At 40.5% G+C, this 18,166-nt stretch overlaps 2 protein-coding genes across 3 annotated transcripts in view; one reads left to right on the plus strand and one right to left on the minus strand.

Moving 5' to 3' along the window:
* MAGI3 (membrane associated guanylate kinase, WW and PDZ domain containing 3) overlaps nt 1-3,410 on the minus strand; it is a 234,557-nt gene extending 231,147 nt beyond the window's left edge. For both annotated transcript variants that reach the window (XM_032421255.1, XM_032421249.1), the window contains exon 1: nt 2,537-3,410. In XM_032421255.1, coding sequence (XP_032277146.1) covers nt 2,537-2,852 — 316 coding nt within the window. In that variant the 5' untranslated portion in view covers nt 2,853-3,410. The remainder of the gene's footprint in view (nt 1-2,536) is intronic.
* On the plus strand, nt 2,871-7,165 carry LOC116641566. Its single transcript, XM_032419337.1, has 3 exons — nt 2,871-2,938; nt 3,656-4,014; nt 6,775-7,165. Exons 1-3 carry the CDS (start codon nt 2,871-2,873, stop codon nt 7,059-7,061), a joined length of 714 nt encoding a protein of 237 aa, XP_032275228.1. The 3' UTR covers nt 7,062-7,165.
* Nucleotides 7,166-18,166: the final 11,001 nt, after the last annotated feature.

Here is an 18,166-nt window from a genome sequence, read left to right on the forward strand (position 1 = left end):
TTTTACAAAGAGTAACTAATCAAGACAAGAGACAGTGAAAAGTACACTTTACAATTCTTATTAAAATGGAAAGTCCATTTCACTCACAAAGTTTAGATAAAATAAAAAAAAGCAATGTGCAGAGCAAATTCCTTTTTAAATTTCCTTACTTTGTATTTTCATACTTTTCAAATTTAAGCCTAACAGTATGGAATCCGGTCTCCTCCAGAGATGATATTTATGCTGTTTTTAATCACACCCAAAGTTCTAGGAATAACCTCTTCTAGTTCCTTAATTTCTAATATTTGAAGTCTTGGGCTTAACCTGCAAAAATCTTGCTATTTTATAACAAATGTTGTTTAAGCAAAGCCATTTAAGAAAGCCATTTCACGTAATGCTTAACATGAGGCTACTAAGAAACTAAGAATACTATTCTTTGAGAAATTAATTTTAAATTACAACTTACTTAGAAACGAGAATAATAATCTTAGAGGACACATAGTGGTATCCTTTAGAAATTACTGAAGCAAAGCATATCTTTAAAAAAAATAAGTGTAGTATTCAGAACTTTTATTATTAATGATCAGAAAATATGCTAAACCCATTAATATAAATTATTCCTTTTTTTTTTTTTTTGGCTAAACATTTAAAGTAGGAAAGTACCTGAACTTGTCAAGAGGGAAAAATTTTATTACTACAAAAATGTCAACTACATTCTGGGGCATATGATGTTTATTCAACACAGCTAATCTATATTACGGAATACACTCTAAACTTCGAATTATTTTCTTAAATTTGATATAAACGTTGAAAAAATATATAACATGCAGATCAGACTAATATTAAAGATCTCCCCAGTCTTCTAAAAGAATCACAATACTTTGAGGATATATCGACCTCCTCAACCTATTAAATCTTAAACTATTTTTGAAAATAACAGTTACATTCTCATTTATGCCCCCAACTAATCAAAACAAAACACAATGATGCAGATGTTCTCATTATTCCCTGACTCAGGGGATTTGAACTAAATGGCACCTACACTAGTAAACCGTGTATTATATAGTTTTTTGCATATTACAGACAGTGCCTGACTCGCTAAATTAAAGCCCCCAAAACCTTTCCTCCACCTTTCACATATGGCTCTGAAAGTTTGAGTTAAGAATTTCTTAATTTGCAAAACTATACAGAAAAAGATGTTTAAAGTCTACCAAAGTTTTTTATATTAGCAATAAAAAAGAAAACCTTACATAAACTGTAAGCTTAAAATGAATATGATGAAACAGACCACATGAAGAAAATCTTAAGATTGGAGAGACATGTGAGTGTGTGTGTATACACCTACAATACTCACACATATGTATATTGCACCACAAACCATCAGTCCCCATTAAGCCCAAGGACTATGAAAAAGAAATTTCCAAAGTGAGCTGCTGAGAAAGAAAAAACACTGTGAGGGAGAGAACATGTTAAATTTTTCTCCCGAATCTTCTAGCATTTTGCAGCGAAGGGATGGACTGATCGTTCCAGCCCAAGTCACAATTAAACAGCCCATTATATTTTGATGCACTATATATTCAGTAGAGCACACTCAGCGAAACTAGGTTGATTTCTAATAACGTTGTGATAATTCTCTCTCCTACAAGCATCTCAGAAAACAGAGCCACCTTCTAACTTAGCACTGCTGAACCGACCAACAATGCTGTAGATAACAAATACATAAGAACCATTGCATACTCTCAGATTTCACTGTACGCAGTCTGATCAATGCTCTGAAACATAAACGTAACGTGCTTTGCAGTAGATTTGACTTGCATAAAAGACACCAGGGCAACGGGGGTCCGTCTTACCCACCACTTCTACAAAATGTGTGTAAAATCAAAGATTTAGAAAAGATTTTACTCCGAAGAGACACCTAGGTCTTCTTCCGAAGCCCAGACTAACAGCTCCCGGCAAGAACACACTACTCGGCCCCATATATTGCACAGCATCGGTCCCCAGACACCTGAAACCACCTGAACTGAGTTAGGCTGTCAGCTCCAAGGTGTTGCTAGCGTGCAAGCAACACTGAAGCAGCTAAGCCCTCCTTGGTACACTAGGTGGTAACCTTGGCACCAAGTGCCTCAGTAGTACAAAACATCTTTCCCTATTAGAAAATGCGTAAGATGTTCCAAAGAATATGCTACAATCATGAGAACCTTCTCCACAAAGGGGAGCAGCTGAAAAGGCTGGTTTTTTCTGTTTGTTTGTTTTTGTTTTTTTTTCTCTCCGGTCAGAAACTCTCGGTAGGAGACGGGGCTACAAATCTCGGAAACCCAGCTTCTGGTTGCAATACTATGACAGCTTGCAGAGCAGCCCCGCCAAACCAGAGCTCAGTTTTCCTATCAGCAAAATGGGAATCACCACCGCCACCCCTCCCCCTCGCCAGGGAGTCCGGCGCACCCTGGAAGTCTAAGATTACCCAGGGCGATAAGCGATGAGGAGTGGCCGCCGCTCCCAGGACGCCCACCCCGACTTCCCCCCCAAACCCCGAGACAGAAAGGCAGGGCCGGCGTACCTGGCTTCACAGTCTTGAGACGGATGGGCTCTCGGAAGTGGCGGATGACAGCCAGGGTGTCCCGGTTGGTGAGCCCGCTGACAGGCGTCCCGTTCACCTCCAGCAGCACATCCCCAGGGCTAGGCGCCTTGCCCGAGACGACGCAGCAGGTGCCCCCGCCGGGCTCCTCCCGGAGCCGCCCCAGGTAAGGGAACTCGCCGCGCTCCGCGCCGCCCCGGATCTCGGCGCCCAAGTCGCCCGGGGGCCCGGCCCAGGACACCGCGCACTCTTGCACCTTGCTGAGCCAGTGCTTCTTCTTCTTCAGCGTCTTCGACATCCCGAACCCCGCTGAACCATGGGGGAGACCCCGCGCGGGCGGCGGGGGCGCCGCTCCGGCCCCCCTCTCAGCCTGGGGGCCCGGCGGCCCGTGCAGCCCAGCGAGGGGGCCTCGACGCTCCGGCGCCCCCACCCCCGACCGCAGCCCGCTGGGGCCGGGCTGCTCCAAGCCCCGAGACGCCCCTCGGACGCCCCTCCCGGCTGCGCTCCCCGGGGCTGCCGGGCTCCGCGAGGACCACCCCGGGCTAGGCTGAAGAAAGGAGAGGGGAACTGTCCCCGGGCAGCTCCAGAGGGGTTTCGGGCGGGGTCACGGCCGCCGGCTGGCCCCCGGGCTCCTCGCTGGAGCGGCGGGAAAGACAGAAGCAGGGGGGCGGGGAGGTGAACAGGGAAGAGCCGGAACGGGAAAAATCCGTCGGGGGCGCGCAGAAGCGCGCGAAGACCCGTCAGGATCGATCGCGGCCGCTGCGGAGCTGGAGCGCGGAGACCAACGCCTGCCCAAGCTGCCAGGAAACTGCCGCTTTCAAACCCGCCGCAACCTCCTCCGCCTCCCTCTTCCCTTCCCCCCGCCCTCGCCCATCCCTCATCCAGAGCCCCGCCCCCTCCTGCCGCGCGGCGCCCGGCGCGCTGCCGTCACAGGCCAGGCGCTTGGGAACGAGCCCCACCACTCGTCTCCCTCGCCGGGGATTGGCCCCCAGCGGGTAGGGGGCGGATCCTCGGCGAGAGTGAGGACCACCTATTGGTCGGTGGGAGTGGAGAAGGCGGGCACTAGGATGAGTGAAGTTTAAAGAGGGTGGAAAAAAGAAGTTTGAAGAGTGAGGGAGGCCGAAGGGAGGGGCAGCGGAATGGAACCGGCCACACATCGCAGGGCCGAGAGAGGCCCTCCTTACCGCGGCTGGAGCCAAGCGAAAACTCGGACACGGAAGAGCGGAGAGAACTCCGAGGTGGAGGCGTGGCTGGAGAGCCGGGCGGAGCAGGGGGTGGAGCCCCGGAGCCTGCACGGGGCGCTTCCAAGAGAGGGTGTACTTTGGAGGGGAGACGACGAGCCGAGTCTACTGCCCGAGGTGGCGGGCTCTCCAGGGTGGCCTGTCACAACCGATCAATTGATGTTTCTTGTTCGTTCATTCACACATTCAGCAAATGTTATTGGACGCCCATGAGGGAAGGTAAGATAGAGTCCTGCATACTGCTGTGCGACCTGGGGCAAATTAGACAACCTCTCTGAGCCGCTGCATCTTGGGCTGAAAAGTGGAAATAATTATACCCCTCCAAGCAGTTGTGAAGATTTCATGAGGTACATATAAAATATCTGCACAGTACCTCACAGAAGGTGGGTGCTTACCTTTTGGTAGCTGGTGATGTTAACGATGACTTTATGTCAGAAATTGTGCTAGGTACTGGGTTTCAAAGATGAAGAAAACAGCCGTCAAGGAGGTCAGAGTCTAGTGGGAGAGACTGACAAGTTCACAGACTGCCTGAGATGAGGTAGGGTGATATGGAGGTAGAAGGTAGGATTAGAACTAGCCCAGGAACTAGCAGACCTGCATGCTACTTACTTGCTGTTTGACCTTGGCCAAATCTCAGCTTCAAGTTTATTCATCTGTGAAGGAGGTGGAGGGAGGACTAACATTGAATAAAGAACATCTTAGGTCCCTTCCAGCACTAATTTTTCAAAAACTCTTGAGCATTCTGTCTTCCCTCACTTGACTCACACTCTCCCAGTCTTTTTGTCTTTTAAAAATCTTATCCATTCTCAGTCCAAATGTCATCTCTTCCAGGTAGCCTTCTTTGATTTCTTGTCCTCCAAGTAGAAACTTTTCTTGAGCTATGATACTTTGTTTTACTTTTGCAGAGTGACTCCTAATTATATAGTCTCCTGTCTCCCTTTAATGGTTGAGGAAAACCCTTATTTACACTATGAATAACTCCACAGAATCTCATCATGTATCAGATAGAGGGGACCAAGTTTCAACCACTGCAGTGATTTTGCTCACACCATTGTATCAATCAGAGCCTAGCAGGAAACAAATGGTACTTTACAAAGATGTGGGCAGGCTGTGGGAAACCACAAGGGTAGTGTGGAACCCTAGGGCTACAAGCTCCTAGGTCTGTAGAAGGGGAGGGAACCAAAATTCAGCACCAAAAAGGCAGCCAGACAGGAGCCTGTGAACTTCAGTCAAGGGATGCAGTCAGCCTAAGTAATTGCCCAAGGAGAAAGCTGGGGGATTTATATCTCACTCACCTCCCTCTTCCAGTCTCCTGCTGGTACATCCCAGTGGCCAAATCCAACCAGAAGCCAGAGGGCAAGAGAACCCTTTGCTGCAGTCCATCTCAGTCAGTCACACAGAGAAGAGGATACCCTGCATCTGGAGAGAAAAGGGGGAAATATCCAGCACACACATGTGGATTGCTGAGATTTACCCAGATCTGAGACAAAGCTGGAATATTTTTTTTCTGAAGTATTACCTACACTAACAGATTCCTGGATGAGATCTTGATAACCTCCACATCATCTGCTTTCACAGCACCTCTGAGAAAATGTCTTTTCCTGCCCAGATTGTATCCGTTAGGATACTTTTGGCCACAAGGAACAAAATATGTAATAGCTTAAAGTGTAAGGTCATTTATTCTATCTTTAACATAAGGTTCAGATGTTAAGTAGTCCCAGGGTTAGTTAAGCACCACAATCATGTCACTAAGGACCCAAGTTCTTTTTGTGCCTGCTCTCTACCATCATATGCATGTTGGCTTCTATCTCCAGGCTTATCACCTCTTGATTGCAATGTGGCTGCCACAGCTCCAGATAGGACATCCTCAGAGGTCACTGTACAAGCAGGAAGGGAAGGAAAGGCAGTGCTGCTCCCATTTTTATGAAGGAGAATAACCTTTCCCAGACTGTAACCCCCACCCCAACCGGTAGAATCTCCCTTATTGGCCAGAAAACGGTCACATGCCCACTGCAACCCAGTGGCAAAAAGAAAATGAGATTGCCACAGTTCATTAAATTCATGAGTCACCCCAAACAAAATAGGGATTCTGTTTGAGAGGAGAAAGAATAGGTGTCAAGTAGGCACCCAATAGTGTGTGCCACATGCCTCAACCAAGAAGTTATCTTGACTCTTGGGCAGAAAACTGCAGTGATTAGGATCTTGAGCTCTGGAGTCAGACTGCAAATCCCAGTTTTTCTACTACTAGCTTTGTAATCTTGAGAAAACTATTTAACCTTACCTAAACTCCATTTCCTCATCCGTGAAAGGGGTATAATAACAATCTTAGCTAGGTTGTTGTGAGAACTGAATGGAGCTATTTGAGTCAAGAAAGCACTTAACCTATGGTCTAGCATAAAAGCAAACATTCAATAAATTAGTTTGTGCTAGTTATATTTATGACAAGGCAAAAAACATTGTTCATCACCTTTGTAACTCTCTAAGTATTAAATTCACTCATCTTAGTAAGCCTAGGTTCCATTTTTTAAAAATTCTAGAAATAAGCTGCCGATGCCAGTGAATTAATTCTGGTAGGATATTATTCTGGAAATTACTGCATAATTAAAAGGGTCACATTATGAGTGTCTATCTGTAAAATGGTACCTAACCAAATAATCAAATTGTATCTATGTTTATCACTGCTTCCTAAGCTTAATAGTTGGATAATAATAGTTATGATTTCCACTGGGGAGTATTAATAAGTCAAACAATATGGAAACTGGTTTAACGAAAAGAAATGATACAGTTGAATTTGATGATCTCCAAGGTTTCTTTGAGCTACTTCTAACCACCATAAGTTAAACATAGATATGTTTCAAGATGCTGCATACCACAGGAGTTAGGTCCCAAGATGGCTGTAGAGATGCCAACACAAGTATCATAATATCTAAAGGCAGAAAGGGGGGAAGTGGTTGTCTCCTTTCCCCATTTCTTTTTCAGAAATCAAGGAAACCTCTCCGCAAAGGCTCCAAGCAAGTCTTTCCCTCCAGCTTATTGGGCAAAACTGCCCAAATGCCCTTTCCTACACCGAAGGTACAAAGAGTAATGAAATACCCTTATCCATTTTCACCCTCTGGTGCTCAAAAGGAGATCCAGCGTCTTATAAACTGCACGGCTGCACAATATCTGAACTTGGGGAGGGGGTGTCTCTTCTCAAATACGAAGAAGGAAAGACTGGGCTTTTAGGTAAACAATCCACAGTGTCCTCCACAAAGAGACTGCATTGATTTGCTTCTAGTATATATTTCTTCTGACAAGGTGGGGAATTGGTTTTGTCTTACGATATTGTGCAGAGAGTTAAATAAACCCTTCTACTTCGAAAACTTCAGAATGGCAGGTATAAATTGCCAATTCTTCTGAAATGACCCATGCTCGCTTACTTCTCTGTACAATCAGGTGCCTTGAATGGTGGTACGGTTTGTGTGCTGACAGCTCTGGGGCCATCACTCACATCGGCGTCCGTGTGGATCATGCCCCTGGAGTGGTGCATGGCTTGGTGCCAAAGCAAGGCACGTGTAGGGAGAAGTGTTCAATTTTATTTATTTCTATACTCTCAATTGTTTCTTTCATAAAAACTTGAATCTCTAGTAATAGTAAATCAAATCATTATTGAGATGAAGTCATTCTCAAGTATTGGTGGTGGCAGAGGGTGGGGGAGAAGTAGAGTATACAGATAAAACAAATATTTGCCTTCTCTGCAGAATAGAACAACATTCATCCTGTTTTTCTTCCCACAGATTATATAATAAAATTATCTTGAATTTTAAAAATTCTGGTCAACGAAATCTTTCATGTTTGGACAAAAATGTCCATATTTCCTGGTATTATGGAAATGATATATGTAATGTAGTCTAACATTAATAACCTAACCAAACTCAGTATTAATGTTCTATTCTATCTTTACATTTTATTAGCATTTTTATTTGCCTAGGTCTATGGGCTAATTTGTATGCTAATGATAAAATATGCTCAATTACAAAAGCAGTTACATGGAAGATTTTATTTCAGTTAAACAAACTAATTTATTGTCTAAAATCTGTATTACTATGTCTCATACATAAACGTGCATTTTTGGCCATGGGCGCACTTACCTGCAAATGACCAAATGAATCCAGCCCAAATTCACAGAACAACAGAAACATTCAAAACCAAGTGCAGTGCCAACATGCTTTGAAAGGGGGGTTAGTTAAGCAGTCAGATGTCAAGTTCATCTAACAAAGCAGGACAAAGAGAATATTGAATGAAATAGAAAATACCAAAATACCTATCTTTCAACTTTCAGCTTAAATACAATCTCCTACTCAAGGCCAGCCTTTATTTCCTGCAGCTAGATGTCAGTTCTTCCTTCTCCAGAACTAATAGCATGTTACCTCTATGTGTTTTGTTTTCCAATAGACCTCAAGATCCTTGAGAGCAGTGTTGATTCATTTGTGCATCCCCCATTGGTCTGGGTACTTTGTCTTTAGTAGAGTTAGCACACATTCAAAAAACAGAGAGTACCCATTATAAACAGGCATTGTTTTAGGTGTTGGTTTATGGCAATGAACAGACTTACAAGGTCCCTCGTTTCATGGGGAAGAAGACAGTGCAGGGGAGGAAGAAGTTTTCCTCCACCCTGTTAGGGTCCCTGGCTGGGTCTGAAAATTCAACTGACAAAGACACATTAACAGGAGAAAAGCACACAACTTTATTTAATATAAGTTTTATGTGACACAGGAGCCTTCATAAGGAAATAAAGACCAGAAGAAATTATTAAACCTGAGTGGTTTTTGATGAAGAGTTGAAAGTCATGGAAAGATGTGATAGGGCAAAGAATATGAGCTGAGAGTAGTAAACCCAGGAAACTCAGCAAATTCTGTTCACTCAGATTCTTGTTGATATCTCTCCATCTTGGATATCTGGATGCTCCTTTTTACTCCAGGTATGGAGAGGGCACCTCTCCTATGAGGGTCTTATGATCTGCTTCAGAGAAGAAGGGCAGGGAGAAGGTCAGACAGACTGCTTCTCCTATTTTCTCAAACTGCTTCAGTTTAAAATATTCAATACGCCAAGCTGCCATATTTTAGGGTATCACATCCTGAACTCCATCAACAGCAAGCCCAAAGCAAGTAAATGATCAAGAAAATTTCCAGTAGTAATAGTACTGTAATTAAAATAGAAGATGAAACAGAATGAAATGATGGGTATTTAGGAGAAGACAGAGGTTACATCAGATGGAAATCATGGAGCAGATCTGCTTGCGAAGGTGACAGTTTTGCTGAGACATGAATGACAAGGAAGAGGGAGCCAAGTGAAGCCTGGAGACCTAAACATTCCAGGCCAACAAAGAGACCTCAGACACTGTGAAGTTTTTAGGAGAGGAGTGGTAGAATCTGATTGACATTTTAGACTGATAGTTCTGATGGCTCCATGGAGAAGGAAGAGGGTGACAGTGGAATCAGGGAAGCCAGATAAAAACCTGGAACAGGAACCCACTGAGAAAGCTCAGTGCCATGGACCAGGGTAGAAACAAAATGAAAATTTATCAAGTGCACTGTGGAAATCAGAAATTATAGTTTTAATTTCTGAGACTGATCACAGTTAAAGAAATATGTTACAGTTGTATTTAATGAGGAGCTTTGTGAAATGTAATTGCTTTGTTTGAAATGTCCCTCCCCAGTGAGAGGGATGTCCCTTCCCAGTGAGAGGAACTTAGAAAATAAAAAGTGGGGAAAATACTTAATTAAGTTTAAATTTATACAGGTTCTTTCTTTTGCTGTGTTTATTGAGTAGCACGCCTGGAGAGACGAAACGCTACGTTCAAGGTTTTTCTTTAATCTTTTAAGAAAGTAACATCTACTTGAAGTATACAGTGACCTTAAAGTTTGTGAAACAACATACTGTTCTTTTAATCTACAGGATGTGTTGTTTTAAGAAGTAGAATTTGTTTCCAGACTTATAAAGGAGCTCACAAACTTTGTTTTTAAAGAGCTTCACTACCATACAAAATCTTTAGTTTTGTTGACTAGTTGGAAAACTTCAGGCCCTTGAGTCTTTTCACTGCAGATTAGATGTAAATAAACAGTGCCTTTCATGGATTCTAATACAAAGCATGATGTGAAGCTCCCTTTCTTCAACAGAAGGAAAATTCTCATTTACTTGGCTAAACTTAGGTGAAGTGTTTCCAAACACACACTCCCAAATTTCACAGTAAAAATGATTGGAAACACACCACATGAGCTTAAAATAAAACACACCCCATTCAAAGTCTGGGTACTGTGTGGCCTTTCTTAACATTTAACAAGAGTATCTAAATAAAGTCTATGTTTTGCATTCAAAAATGGAGTGTGACCTTGTTGGATTTGGAGTGAAGGAGAGAAGGAGCTGAATTTTGTTCCAGAAGCAGGGCAACATTCTAGATAAAATGGGTTCTGAGGAGGTGCTTCTGTGCTTTAGAACCTAATCTTGGCACATTTAAATATATAATAACTGTTCGCTAAGAGTAGATCCTAAAAGTTTTCATCACAAGAAAAAGAAAATTGTAACTATGTGTGGTGCTGGATGTTAGCTAGACTTATTGTGGTGATCATTTTGCAATACATACGCATATCAAATTATTATGTTGTACACCTGAAACTGTTGTATGACAATTACATCTCAAGTAAATCGATATAAACAAATACTGTCTGTTCACAGTTTGATAGGCACAAATAGGAAAAACAGAGTAACTGATTATATCAATAGCAAACCTTCAGAACCATTAAGACGATCATTACATGGTTAATTTTCAAGGCATTCTTTTCAACTGTGGAGTGTTTGAGAATGTTGAGATTAAAAAATTTCAAATTGCAAGCTACTATGGACTGAATTGTATCCCCCCAAATTTGTATGTTGAAGCCCTAACCCCCAGTGTGACTGTATTTGGAGACAGGACCTATAAGGAGGGAATTAAGCTTAAATAAGGTCACAAGTGTGGGGCCCTACTTCAGTAGGATTAATGGCCTCTTCAGAAGAGCGATCTCTCCTCTGCTTCCCCACAGCAAGAAGGAGGCAGGCTGAAAGTCAGGAAGAGAGAAGAGAGTTATCACCAGAAACCAACCATGCTGACACCCTGCTCTCCGACTTCCAGTCCCTAGAACTATGAGAAAATTAATTTCTGTTGTTTAAGTCACCAATCTATGGTATTTTGTTATGGCAGCAGAACTGGCTTAGACACATGCAATCACAGTGATCCTTTAAAAAAAAATAAGGGGCGCCTGGGTAGCTCAGTCCTTAAGCGTCTGCCTTCGGCTCAGGTCATGATCCCAGGGTCCTGGGATCCAGCCCCACGTCCAGCTCCCTGCTCAGCGGGGAGCCTGCTTCTCCCTCTCCCTCTCCCCCTGCTTGTGTTCCCTCTCTCTGTCAAATAAATAAAATCTTTTTAAAAAATAAATAAATAAACAAGATGTTACTCCTTGCTCAATACCAATTGTATCCCCATTTTACTCAGTAAAAAAAAAAAAGCCATTGTTCCTACAATGACCAACAGAACCACCATCATCCAGTTACTTCTCTGATCTCTTTTCCTACTGCCCCCTACCGACCTACTTGTCTCCACTCCAACTATGCTAGCCTTCTTGCAAATCTTTCAACATGCTGGACATGATCTCACCTCAGCTCTCCCCCTGCCTAGAGTGCCCTTCCACCAGATATCTGTGTGGCTCATTCTCTCAGCTCCATTTGGCATTGGCGCAAAGGTCACTTCTCAATGTGCTCTACTTTACCTTCCTATCTAAAAATGCAACATCCTCTTAACTCTTAGAACTCCTCACTCTGCTCTATCTTTTCTTTCCTTTGTCCACAGCACTTATCACTTTGTTATAAACATAATAATTATATATTATTTTTTCTCTGTTTTGACCTTTGAATGTAAGTTCCAGGAAAACAGAAATCTTTGTTTTGTTCACTAATTTATCCCGGGTGCCTAGAATAGCACCTAGCTTATAGTAGGATCTCGATAAGTACTTGTCTGCTCGAGTACTTATATGTTAAATATACTAGATCACTTAATCTTCATAATAATTTTAAAACAGCAATTCAATTTTTGTAATAATCCTATGAGGCAGCTATCATCATATTCCCATATACTAGTGAGTCAGAAAGGTTACTCTGGGCACCCCCACGTTTCTCCACATTAAGTGTGAGTCAAAACTTGAACTCAGATATTTTTATTCCATATCTAGCCTCTTTCCTTTGCCATGGTGGTCATTCTAAGACATTTTCACAGTGGAACAAAATGTCAAAATACTCAAATTAAGAAATCATGGTCTATTACAACTGCATCAGAATGATTAAAATGAAAAAGACTGACCCTATTAAGTGTTGGCAAAAAAAAAAACATAGACATGTGGACATTCTCATACACTCTAGTGAGAATGTAAATTGGTTCTACCACTTTGGGAAATTGGCCATTTCTACTAAAGTTAGCAAATGTATGTGCTAGGATCCAACAGTTCTACTCCTGGGTATATACCCAACAGAAATGAATACTTATGTCCTCCAAAAGATCTATACAAGAATTATTCATAATAGCCCCAAACTGGAAACAACCCAAATGTCCATTAAGATTAGAATAGCTACATAAATCTCGGTACAGTCTCAGAATGCTAGATAACAATATAAGAATAAAACTCATCTGCACACAGCAAAATGGATGAATGTTGCAGCCATAATTTTAAGCAAAAGAAGCCAGACACAAAATTACATACTATCAGATTCCATTGATAAGATTTTCCAAGAATAGGTCAAACTAATATATGGTGATTAAACTCAGAATTATGATTACCTTTGAGAGAGTACTGACTGAAGTGAGCACAGAAGACCTTCTGAGGCCCTGGCAATGTTCTAGATCTTAATATGGGTAGTCCTTTAAAGACTTATCAACATATGTAGAAATCAATCTAGCTGTATACTTAAGATTATACACCTTACCATATAAGTTATGTACCAATAAACAAGTTTTCTTAAAAATGAACACTTTTTATCAATGAAGAAATGATGGATTATTCAATAAATAGTTACAGAACAAATGACTGGACATCTGAAAAAAATAAATGTTGATCCTTGATCCCTGCCATATTCCTTACCTGAAAATAAATTTCAGATGATCAGATATTTAAGTATAAAAATATCCAGCTAGTATTAGAATAAAAGATGATAAAATTGTTTTATAATATTGGAGGAAGAAGGCTTTTCTTATCAAGATATAAACAGTAATCTTGAAGAAACATTCTTAGATTTGACTACAAAAGACTTCGAATGACAGAACATGACAACACAATTACAACAGACAAAGTTTAAAAGAAAATTACAGTCTTGGAACAATATTTGTTGACAAAAGCAAATTTCCTTCTTATACAAAATTCTTATAAATTAGTAAGTAAGCAAAACAAAACAAAATAATCCAGTAGAAAGACAGGCTAAGTTATAGGAGAAAAAGCCCGTCTTCAAACATATGAAAAAACATTAACTTAATTTTTAAATAACAATAAAATTCCATTTTTCATACAACAGATTGCCAAGGATCAAAAAGCTTGATAATATATTATGTTGTTGGGACAGGACTATATATTGGTGCACTTCTTTGGTGAGTAATATGCCAGCGTCAAAATTTTAAAATTTTCAATGCAGTTCTACTAGGAATTTCCAAAGACTTATGTACTAGCAAGTATTTTGCAGATTGTATGTAGTAGAAAATGTCTAGAACAGAGACCGGTTAAGTGAATTGTGATGTATACATTCAACAGAATACTGTGCAGAATGAGGTAGAGCTTCATATGCTGATGTGGGAAGATCCTTAAGATAGATTTTTTAAAGTACAGAACTGTTTGCTCCTATTTGAATTTAAAAAGGAGGTATGGTGGATATTTGCATACACATATATATGCCTGTGTCCTCTGGAGCATCTTGGAGAAATTAATGGCTGTGTTTGTCCCTGGGCAGTGTGACTAGGAGACTGAAAGGGAAAAATGCTTTTTGCTAAATACTCTTTTAAACCATGAATTATTTTTACCAAGTATAATTGATCCTCAAACAACACAGGTTTGAACTGTGCGGATCCATTTATATGCAGATTTTTTTGGATAAATACAGTACACGCTATAAATGTATTTTCTCTTATGATTTTCAAGTTTTTAATTCCAGTTAGTTAACACGGTGTAATATTAGTTTCAGGTGTGCAATATAGTGATCCAACACTTCCATACAACACCTGGTGCTCATCATAACAAGTGCACATCATAACAAGTGCACCCCTTAATCCCCCTCACCCATTTCACCCATCCCTCTGCCCCCTCCCCTCTGGTAACCATCAGTTTGTTCTCTACAGTTTAGAGTCTACTTCTTGGTTTGCCTCTCTCTTTTTTTCCCCTATTATAATTTGTTTGGTTTCTTAAATTCCACGTAGGAGTGAAATCATATGGTATTTGTCTTCCTCTGACTGCCTTATTTTGCTTAGCATAATACACTCTAGCTCCATCCAGGTCATTGCAAATGGCAAGATTTCATTTTTTTCTATGGCTGAGTAATATTCCATTGTATATATATATACACACCATATCTTCTTTATCCATTCATCAGTCAATGGACACAGGGGCTGTTTCCATATTTGGCTATTGTAGATAATGTTGCTATAAACATTGGGGTGCATGTATCCCTCTGAATTAGTATTTTTGTATTCTTTGGGTATGATTTTCTTAACATTTTTTTCTCTTACTTTATTTTAATAATACAATATATAACGCATACAATATACAGAATGTGTTAAACAGCTGTTATTAGTCAAGGCTTCCAGTCAAGAGTAGGCTATTAGTAGTTAAGTTTGGGGGGAGTCAAAAGTTATATACAGATTTTCAACTGCACAGGGTTTGAGTTGTTCAAGGATTGGCTGTACATGTATTACTTGAAAAAAAGACAAAAGTAAAAATACTATGTTCAAGTAAAAGTAGGAAGAGGAGCAAAAAGAAGGACTGTGGGGAGGGGAAGTGGAAGGAGGAAGAGAAGAAAGAAAAATAATCAAGACCTGCCCTTCTGCATGGCCCACATGGCCTAGCCCATGTCTCACACAGAGTATGCTGGATAAATAAAACTCCCCAATCCAGTCTGCCAGTCTGGAATCTCATCTGAGCACCAGTTCAGTATTTTCAGCTCAGGTTAATCTTTTAAAACCAAACTACTTAGGGCATGAGATACTTGGCCTAGGGAATTTTCTGGTTCTTGAAGGTAGCCTATGCCGATAAGAAATGAAACCTTACCTAATGCTTACTATCTTTAGAGATGATGGGTGAATCAACATTTTGTGAAAACACACACATGTGTGTATATATACCCTTTATATATATAAAACACTAACATGTTACTTATCCGAAGCTAAGGATGGACGGGTTAGAAGTCACTCGGACAGTTCAACAGTTCTGTATAGGTGCCAGTTTTGTACTTCTAATGATTTTAGATAAAAAATAGTTTTGCTTTCTGTTGAATTGTATTTTTTTTTTATTTACTTATTTGACAGAAAGAGACACAGCAAGAGAAGGAACACAAGCAAGGGGAATGGGAGAGGGAGAAGCAGGCTTCCCGCGGAGCAGGGAGCCCGATGTGGGGCTCGTTCCCAGGACCCTGGATCATGACCTGAGCCGAAGGCAGACGCTTAACGACTGAGCCACCCAGGTGCCCCTGTTGAATTGTATTTTAACTAAAAGCTGATGTTTTAAAAAAGGAAATTACTAGAACAAAACCTATTGGCAGAAATTTCATCAACATTAGTTTTTGGAGAGACTTGGGGTTCAGCTAATTTTCTAGACTTGGGGTGTTTGTTCTACAGAAAGTGTTCAAGCCCATGTTTATCTTGATCTAGGAGGTTATATGTGTACCAAATGGAAGTTATTTTAAAGTGAAATTTTAAGATGGTTTTACAGAATATTGATAGAGCAACAGCCAAGGTAAACAGGTGGTAAAACTTGAGAAATTCTCAAGAATTCAGTTTTGAATATATTAGTGTCAAAACTGAATTCTTGAGAATTTCTCAGACAGAAAGACAAATACTATATGATCTCACTTATATATGGAATCTAAAAAAAACTAAACTCGTAGAAACAGAAGAGATTGGTGGTTGCCAGAAGCAGGGGCGGGGAGCGGGGGAAATGAGTGAAGGTGGTCAAAGAGACAAACTTCCAGTTATAAGTAAGTTCTGGGGATATAATGTAGAGCATGGTGACAATAATTAACAGTACTGTACCGTAAATTAGAAAGTTGCTAAGAGTAGATCTTAAAAGTTCTCATCACAAGAAATTTGTAACTATGTGAGTTAATGAACATTAACTTACTGTGGTAATCATTTCACACTTTATACTTATGTCAAATGAATATATTGTACACTTTAAACTAATATGATGTTATATGCGAATTATAGCTCAGACTCGAAAAAAAATGAAGGTTTTAAGTTAACTTTTGGCTTAAGTCCTTTTGTATAAAACTCACGTAAAATTTACTTGAGTAAACGAGAAAACTGGATAAATACATATATATCTGATTTGGTTATTTTAATATCTAAGAAACAAATGAAAACTCAATCTATTTTTTAAAGATTTTATTTTTGCAAGATAGCGCGCATGAGCATGCATGCACGAGTGGGGGAAGGTGGAGGGGGGAGGGGCAGAGGGAGAAGCTGACTCCCTGCTGAGCAGGGAGCCCAATGCCGGACTCCATCCCAGGACCCTGGGATCATGACCTGAGCCAAAGGCAAACATTTAACCAAATGAGCCGCCCAGGTGCCTGAAAACATAATCTATTGGCCTTGTCAGCTAGTTTTATATGTTTGCCACAATTAAGAGAGAGAATAAAGCCCAAGACAATAGGCTCTGAGTATTCTTAAAAAAAAAACAAAAACAAAAACAAAAAAACAACCAATTTGCTTGGGACGTCCCAAGTCTGAAAGATTTTATCCATTCCCTTAATAATCACTACAGCAATGATGCATTACATTGAGAACAGTTCTGAGTAGTGACGATGAGATACCAAAAAGCCATAGTTATCAGAGAGAAAGATTCATAGGCTCGTAACATTTCAGATGTGGAGGAGTTAAAAATCACCCACTGCCTAGTAATGGGAAATGAATTTGAGCCATTTTCAACAACATAAGGATTGATCCAAAACGTGTATTTCAGTTTAAGTAACTGAACAATTAAATATATGAAAACAATTTTCCATTCCCTTCTACCAACTAAGGCTCTACAATACAAGGGAATTTTACCATGATGGGCTTTCTTAGGTGTGGGGAACACGAGCTTAACAAATAAGCCCTCTTTCTCTCCATCCTACAACTCATATGGAGGGACAAATATTCTGTTTTTCAAATCATCTTTGCAGAGGGTCATAGATTTTGATACAAAGTATTAGGAAGCATGTGGGATAGAAAATGGAAGAAATTTAGTAATAGATTTTCATTTGGATCCTAGTCTTGACCACCCATAATGGTATGAGCCAGGTGGGGGGGAAAAGGCTACTTTTTAGAAGATTTGGTAAAAATAAGCAAGAGGATCATATACATCTATCATGAGTAAGAATCTTTCCAGTTATTAAAAAAATCTACACAAAATAATTGACATACAGAATTGATGTTTAGAAACAATGGAGTTACACTTTAGATTACCAAAATTATCTTTCATAGCTGCAGAGGTAGAGCATGGTGAATGCAGTGTAGTTGAAAAAAGGACAAGCTTATTCAAGGGACCAAAATTTCTAATTCTAGAAGAATGTGATGCTAGGACCTTTGGGGAACCTCATGCTCCCTGTACTCAGCTAAACAAGAGGCCTGTTATCACTCCTTCCATCACCACAGAGCAGAAACAAATATACAGAAACATTATGACCTGTGGAGGCAGATTCTCCCACCTTTTTTTAGTTTTCAATCATCCCTTACAGGCTGAACTGCATGCTCTTGATTCTTTTCCTGGAGCTCGGCAAAATGCTTATGTAACATCTTGGCCTTTTCACAAAAATTAGGTTCTGTGCTGGGACAAGTTGCTAGTTGTATCAAGAGTACTAAACCATGAAATCCCAAAATATATTATTGTAAAGGTCTTGAGTGTTCATCCAGATTATAAATGAGGACATCTATACAGAATCCAATCTGAGCTGAAATGTAGGCTATCCAGTGTAGCTGGAGCATAGGGGTCTATGGAGACAAGGTAGTAGACAGAATTCTGGAAAGAATGTTGGAAAACCTTGAATGTCAAGGAGCCCAAACTATGTTCAATAAGCATGGAAAGCCCTTGCGGATTAGAAAACAGGGTAATGATATGATCCAAGTGGTGCTTTT

This window comes from Phoca vitulina, unplaced genomic scaffold (genome assembly GCF_004348235.1).
Source record: "Phoca vitulina isolate PV1807 unplaced genomic scaffold, GSC_HSeal_1.0 scaffold2, whole genome shotgun sequence".
Classification (NCBI taxonomy): domain Eukaryota; kingdom Metazoa; phylum Chordata; class Mammalia; order Carnivora; family Phocidae; genus Phoca; species Phoca vitulina.